The sequence below is a fragment of the Lactuca serriola genome, chromosome 2 (assembly GCF_051521515.1).
Source record: "Lactuca serriola cultivar US96UC23 chromosome 2, Lser_US96UC23_V15, whole genome shotgun sequence".
Taxonomy (NCBI): Eukaryota; Viridiplantae; Streptophyta; class Magnoliopsida; order Asterales; family Asteraceae; genus Lactuca; species Lactuca serriola.
In genome coordinates, this window is record NC_136409.1 from 216,503,874 (window position 1) to 216,511,930 (window position 8,057).

The window sequence follows — 8,057 nt, forward strand, 5'->3', positions numbered from 1 at the left end:
TATTAGCGGCGACATTTTCAACCTTTAGCGGCGACATATACGTCGCCGGTATTAGGTTAGTTCGGATAAGGGTACCCTAACCGTTTGATTGGATATTTGATCGAACGGTGTAGATGTAACAGAAAGGGAAGACGCGGATTCTGGTGATCACCCTTTAGCGGCGATGCTATTACCGGCGACATGAGCTTTTAGCGGCGACACTCAGACAGTTAACCTTAAAATTGGATGTCCGTCATGTTTTATTAATTATTACATATAGAAATATAACTAATTAAAGCTTATAAATACAACAATCACTATATCTATTTTATATTTAATTGATTATGTTGTTAGCGATGAATTTTCCTTGCACTTTAAATTAAGCTATATGAACTTATTAGGATATCCAAAAGATTCTAACAACGCATGCATACTATTAATAAACTTCTTTTTATATTAAGCTATACAATTAAAAATTATCAGAAGTAAGCCGTGATATTATTATTTTGTTTAATCGAAACACGTTACACGCCCAGGAAATTGAACTGCAAACACAACAACAACAACGTCAGCGAGCGAAGAAGGAAGGATTTCCTTTAGACGGCCAATTGAAGAAACTGTTTTTCAAATGTTGACGAACCCGTAATCCGTAGGTAATTTCTTAGGAACATATGTCCTAACTTCTAAATAATTAATTTTCTTTAGTTTGAAAATAATATCAACTTAACGCACATTTATATAAGATTCGATCGTACAGTTATATTATTCAGCAGCCAAAAAAATTCTGGATCATACAGGACGACTGCAATGACAACTGTTTTCAGTTTCAGGATCGTTGGGTTTCATAACTGCGACGGTTGTACAAGAAAGGTCAGAAACGCACTGCGCAGATTTCATGGCCTCCAATTGGTAAATTTAGGCCGGGAAAGTGGGATTGTGACAGTAGTCTCGATTGCTGAACACCACCCTGAAGTTATTCGGTACGCTCTTGAACGCCAAATGAAGAAATCAGTTGTCATCGTCTCTATAAATCAAAACCCTAGTTCTACTGTATCTGCTACAGTACCTTCACAGCGTACTTTTGATCTTCAAGGTTTAGGTGAAGCCATGCTCGGCATGTTCCAGGTTTTGGATGGTGTGGAGATCACACGTTCGGATACGTTAAGAGTCAACTTCATCCACCGTGAGAACCCACCGGTTGTTAGGGTCGAACCCCGTCGCAATATTTCAAGCTACGGTGATGTCGATGTTGAGCATGCACCACGACGACCAACACCACGAGCGCCACCATGGCCAGTCGTGGAGCCATCGGCACCACTGATATCAACGGAAGAAGAAGAGGTTTATGGTTATCCACCTGAGTTTTATTATGGATACGCTACAACTGATCATAGCCATGATCATCGGCCAGATGGGTGTTGCCGAATTATGTGAATTGAAGCCTTTGAATTTATTTGTATTCTTCTTCATTTTTTTTTTTTGGTAATTTTGATCTTGTAAAGTTGTATACTTGTAATTCTACTGATCCTGAGTGAGTGCTTCAGCGTGTTAAAAAATAAAGACAAAATTGCAAAAATTGTACATATGGAATGCATTTTTTTAGGGTTTTAGTCCAAACCATGACTTTTTTGATTGGTGGTCATTTTGAGGTAGTTTCGTTGTAATTTTGGTCCCTCAGTAAAGTGAAATGACTGTAATACCCTTAGGGTATTTATTTTTCATTTTTCTTTCAATTTTTTAAATCTAATAATTAAAAAAGAGAGGCCCACCTCTCTCTCTCTCTCTCTCTCCCCCTCTCTCTCTCTCTCTCTCTCTCTCTCTCTCTCTCTAGAAAACTCAAGCAGAAAACGGAGGCTGTTACCCTATGTTCCAACCATGTTTCTTTCTTCTTTCTCGATGACAAGCAAGCCAAACAACTATCGATACATGGTTTTGCTACCTCCCTCCTCTTTTTTCACTTCTCTGGTCTTGGAGAACTCGTCTCCACCACCGATCATCCATATCGTTAGCATACAAACTCACCAAATTTCTATAGGTAAAAAAACACCAGTTCTTACCAACATCCTCGTCTCCTTCCCCTCTCTCTCATCTAATATATTTATGGAGGTAAAATCGCATAGAACATTGGCACACAAATCACCGAGAATAGGAGAATGGAGGTTTGATTTTGGGTAACTGCATCGAGAAATTAATCACTTTGGTAACCAGGGTAAAGAACATGGAAGAAGATGGATACTCCCTTCATCATCATCGACCATCGATCACATGCTTCTGCTCTAAGGTATCTTCTCCACTTTTAGGATTTTCAGACACCTAATCTTTCTCATCGTTTCCCATCTAATCATCGTCAATCCAAGGGTTTTTGGAAGAAGCTGGATAACCCCCTCTTATTTCTTAAAATAATCTCCTAGAGACTTTGTTGATTTGGGATTCACTTGTCTCTTTTTTCAAAAGTTACCAATTTCTTCCCAATTGAATGGAATTGGAAGATTTGATGTTGGCAATAGTTTCTAATAACCTCGATGGGTATTTGAATTTGCAACATTCTAATTGAATCACAATGTTCTCCTTCAAGATGGAGTAACGGTTGGTAATGAAGATAGAGATTCTTTTTCTGATTCAGTAGTTGAAGTGCAGATGATTGTACCCAATCTACTCCAGTTGAAAGTGAGCTGGTCTCCAAACAGCGGCCTAAGAACCAGGTAATGTGTTGTTTACTTCATTTTCCCTTTCATCATTTTTGTTTCCTTTTGCATTTTATATTCTTATGAGATCATCTACTATCAGAAAAGATGTATGTTTGTTTCTTGATCGTGGGGTGGTTTGAACACAGTGATGATGATGATATTGTGAAGGCAACAAGAAGATGATAACGTGTTAGAAGGTTTCGTCGCATCTCTGGAGAGAGAGAGAGAGAGAGAGAGAGAGAGAGAGAGAGAGAGAGAGAGAGAGATGTGGGCCCAAATTTATTAATTCTTTTCTTTTTCATTTAAATTAAATAGAAAAAACATAAAAAAAATATATATATATCATAAAGGCATTACAGTCATTTCAATTTTACGAGAGACCAAATCTACGTACAAACATGGCCAAAAGGAACACGAATTCAAAAAAGTCAAGGTTTGAACTAAAACCCCAAAAAAATAAATATCACAGGGATCATTTTTGCAATTTTGTCAAAAATAAATAATAAGTCATACATACTTTGTATTGGCCAATAAACTTTAAACTCCCTTAGTTTCTTTAATTTTTTTCTCGTTTTCTTGTTCTATCTTTAGTCGCTTTAGTGGGTCCCGGCCAAGCTCCTGCTTATACTTTATGTCGAGCGGTTAAAAATACAAAATTCATAATTAGGCTATTCGGTATTAGATCGGAGGGTATGGGAGAAACTTAAGGAATGGATTGGAAACTTCCCTTATTATTTTTTTTTTATTTTTTTAAAAAAAATATATTTCCTATAAATAGTATACTTATTTTGTAGGGAATTAAAAACCATAAGTTTTGATATATATATATATATATATATATATATATATATATATATATATATATATATATATATATATATGGGAAAAGGGAATATACATTACAACCCCACCTAAGCTTATGTACTAAACCTTTTGAAAATACATTGTTTTACTATATAAAGGTTACGGTTAATGGATTCACGATTAATACTTCAAGATGTAAATTCAAGATCGACACAATAGGGTTTAGGGTTTAGAGTTTAGGGTTTAGGGTTTAGATTTATGTTTAGGATTTAGGGTTTAGGGTTAAGGTTTAGGGTTAGGGTTTAGGGTTTAGGGTTTAGGGTTTAGTGTTTAGAATTAGGGTTTAGGGTTTAGTTTTAGTGTTTAGGGTTTAAATTTAGGGTTTAGGTTTAGGTTTAGGGTTTAGTAATGTTCACTTGGTTGAAGTAATAAACGATAATTTAGGAAAGAAAACAGAGATGATAAAATGATAATGAAAGAAAGAAATGTTATGGAGAATGATATATTTACCAAGTGAAACCAAACCGGATATATTTAGCATGTTAAAACGACATATTTTAGAGGTTTAGTACCTAAGCTTAGGTGGGGCTGTAATGTATATTCCCTATCCCCTTTATATATATATATATATATATATATATATATATATATATATATATATATATATAATTTTGAATAGCTATATAATTTAATAAGTATTAAAAAAGATTAAAAAAAACTGACCAATAAGAATAGGAGAGAGAGTGAGGGAATGAACTCCCTCACCTTTTTCCCTCACCTTTTTCCCTCACCACATTTCCCTTAGTCAAGGGATGGTGTTCAGCTGAGAGAGAAAGATTTCGTCACTCTTCCCTCACCCATACCTTCCAGCCTTATGGGAAGAAGACCAGGGCCGACCCATGGGGAGTTCAGAAAGTGCCTATGATCAGGGCCTAAGAAATTATAGAGCCCAATTTTTCTTTAGCATTTACAATAGCCTATATTCTGTGAACGACCCAAAATAAATTAGATTAATTTTTTATACATGTATCAGCCGAAAGAGTGAGCGGGAAAAACTGAAATTTTTGGAAAAGAAAGGAAATGCTTCGATTTCTGTGGCATGAATTGAATTTTTCTTGACAGGCAACAACGAACAGTATTATTCTTTGCTTCTTTTAACGCATCAGTTGATTTCAGTTTCAGAGGCAATCAACAATCATAATTCTTTTTTCTTCATGAAACTCTTAAGCAACGATTTAGAAGCTTCAAGTTTCTTACCTGTTTGAGATTTTGAAATCAGAAGGTAAGATTAAGGTATTTCAATTTTTTTAGGGTCGTTACTTCTTTTTTCTCTCCTGTTTAGTTTTTTGTCTCTAATTTCTGATTTTTTTTTCTTTTTTTTATTATTTTTTAATTTAGAAGGTTGACTATACTCCAATCAGTAATCAATTCCCAAAATCGGAGGAACAAGGATACTAGTTTCGAAAATCAGAACCCAGAAGGAACAAAGAATTAAGGAAATCAATTTCTGGATTTTGAAGGTACAAGCAAATCAATTTCTATTTTTTTCGTTTATGATAAGTTTCTGATTTGTATGGAGTAATTCAATTTTTTTTGCCATTTCGTTTCATTCATTGTTTCTGATTTCAGAGTTATGTTCTTTTTTTCTTGTTGATTTTAAGGGTAAAAAATCAGAGAATTTGGGACTGGGTCTAGGGGCAAAAATCAAAAGGTATTCTATTTGTTTTATCTATCTATATGTTTATGATGTTCTTTATAAGAAAATTAGATTTTTTAATTATTTTTTATTCATATTTTCTCGAATTCTGAAGATTGAAGCAATAATTTGTTCATTTTTAATCCCTTTTTGAGGTTTACATGTTTCTGATTTCAAATTAAGCTATTATGCATTTTTATCTATCTCTACAATTCTGATATTATTTATAAGAATATCACCTTTTTTCATTATTTATGATTCCTATTTTCTACAATTAATAAGCATTGAAGTAAGAATCTGTTGACTGTCATTTCATGTTTGAAGTTTACAGGTTTTTGATTTCAGATTTTTTTTGAAGTAGATCAAAATTTAGAAGGTAAGTTATTGACTTCTGATTTTTCTAGAAGCAAATCAAAGTTTTTCTTTTCTAATAATGTAGTTTAACTTTCTAATTTGATTTATGTTTTTTTACAGTGATTTGTAGATGAAAAATGTATTATTCTTTGCTACCTTAGTTTCAAGAGAAGGTGGATAATAGAAGCAATTTTATTTTTCTGTATTTATTTGAATGAAATTTTAAAATATGTATTTATGCAATAGAATATGAAAATTTATGATTGTTTTGCTTAAATTTTTAGGTCTTTTAAGTTTTAGAGTCTAATTTTTGTTAAATTGCACAGAGTCTCTGAAATCTTGGGATCGGCCCTGAAGAAGACACGTAGAATCCGACGTCTCCAACTCATTCCATGATTGAACACCGTCCTGTACATGCGTATGTGTCTTGTGGTGTAAGGCTATTCATGGATGGGTACGAACACTTTCATTGGTTAGGAAAGAATGAGCACTATTTTGACTGCCGTGATGTATACGTTACATATTTAAGAAAAAATTACTAATACTTTAAAATAAAAACAAACAATGATCACTCTCAAATTTTTATCAAGTTATTACGAATCAAAATTAAAATACTCCAAATACTCAAATGATTCGTACGCGCATGTTGGTGGATGTAGGTAAACCACCTTATATTACTTTGGTGCCCAAGGTATCCTTCCTAATAAATAAAGATGTTTTTGCTACATGTCACATTCTCATTTATTTTGTCACATGTAATTTTGTGGTTATTTTAAATTAATTTTTATTCCACATGTTATTTTATGGTTTTTCCATTTTATTAAATTTTAGATAGTGTTTAAATGCAATAATAAATACATATCAATTTCACTAATGAACTTTCATTAATTTTATTTATTTATCTAAATTATTTGTTTAAATTTAAAAGAGAAAAAAACACTTTAATTTTTATAATTCAATATTTTCTCACTTTTCTTATAAATTTATACTTCTTAAATGTTTAGAATTTTAGATTTAGTTTTTCTTTTAAATAAACCCATGTAAACTCACTCCTAATGAACTGAATAAAGAAGAAGAAAAGAATAAGAACGATAAATTATTTGGTTAACTTTATTGTTGGAAAAAATTAACTTAAATATCCTAAACTTTATTATCACAAATGTTAAAAAAAAAAAAAGAAGAAAGGATGTGTCTTTTTTGTTTACGGTTACGGAGGTATAGGAAAAACATTTCTCTAGAAAACATTATCCGCTGCTTTAAGATCGGAGGGTGAAATCGTGTTAAATGTTGCTTCAAGTGGTATTGCATCCTTATTACTGACAGGAGGTAGGACAACGCACTCTCGATTTATAATCCCTTTAAATCTTATCGAGGATTCGTTTTGTTCTATAACGCTGGAAAGTGATGTTGCTGAATTGTTAAAAAAAACATCATTGATTATATGGGACGAGACACCTATGATTCATAAGCATGCCTTTAAAGCTTTGGATAGATCTTTGAAGGATATATTGGGTTGTCATCTTCGTAGCAACTCAAAATTGCCATTTGGAGGAAAAGCAATTGTTTTTGGAGGTGATTTCAGACAAATTCTACCTGTTGTTCCTAATGGAAGTAGACAAGACATCGTCAATGCTTCAATAAGTTCCTCCTATATTTGGTCAAATTGCAAGGTCTTAATATTAACAAAAAAACATGAGGTTAAGTCTTCATACATCTAATATTGAAGAAACAACCACATTTGCAAATTGGATTTTGATTATAGGTGAAGAAAAGGTTGGTGGCTTAAACAATGGCGAGGCAATTGTTGATATACTAGATGATATTCTCATTACAGATTCATCGGATCCTATTGGTCCATTAATTACATTTGTCTATCCTTCTATTGTTGAAAATGCCAATAATCCGATGTTTTTTCAAGAAAGAGCAATCCTTGCACCGAAAAATGAAGTTGTTCAAGAAATAAACAATCGTATGCCAATCGGAGATGAAAAAGAATACTTAAGTTCAGACAGTCTTTGTCAATCGGAGTTTGTACACGATGACTTTGACGAATCTTTATACTCTCCTGATGTTCTAAATGGCCTTAGACCTTCAGGTATGCCAATTCATAAATTGGTATTAAAAGTCGGTGTTCCAGTTATGTTATTGAGGAATATTGACCAGAAATACGGTTTGTGTAACGGAATAAGGTTGCGAGTTATAGCATTGGGTAAGCGTGTTATAGAAGCAGAGATTATTTCTGGAGTAATATAGGAAAACGTACGTTTATTCCAAGAATGTCACTGACCCCGTCGGATAAAAGGATTTCTTTCACATTTCAGCGAAGACAGTTTCCACTTGCTGTATGCTTTGCGATGACAATAAACAAAAGTCAAGGACAATCGCTATCAAAGTTTGGTTTGTTTTTGAGACAACCAATGTTTACTCATGGACAGTTGTATGTTGCATTTTCTGGAGTTAAAAGCAGAGACGGATTGAAAATATTAATTTTAGACAACGAAGGAAACCCTACCAATAAGACATCTAATGTTGTATTC

General features: G+C 33.2%; 1 protein-coding gene across 1 annotated transcript; it reads left to right on the forward strand.

Annotated features, from left to right (window-relative positions):
* The first annotated feature begins 7,212 nt into the window (after positions 1-7,212).
* LOC145090056 (uncharacterized) lies at positions 7,213-7,773 on the forward strand. Its single transcript, XM_079028408.1, has one exon. The coding sequence runs from the start codon at positions 7,213-7,215 to the stop codon at positions 7,771-7,773; it is 561 nt and encodes a 186-aa protein (XP_078884534.1).
* The last annotated feature ends 284 nt before the right edge of the window (positions 7,774-8,057 follow it).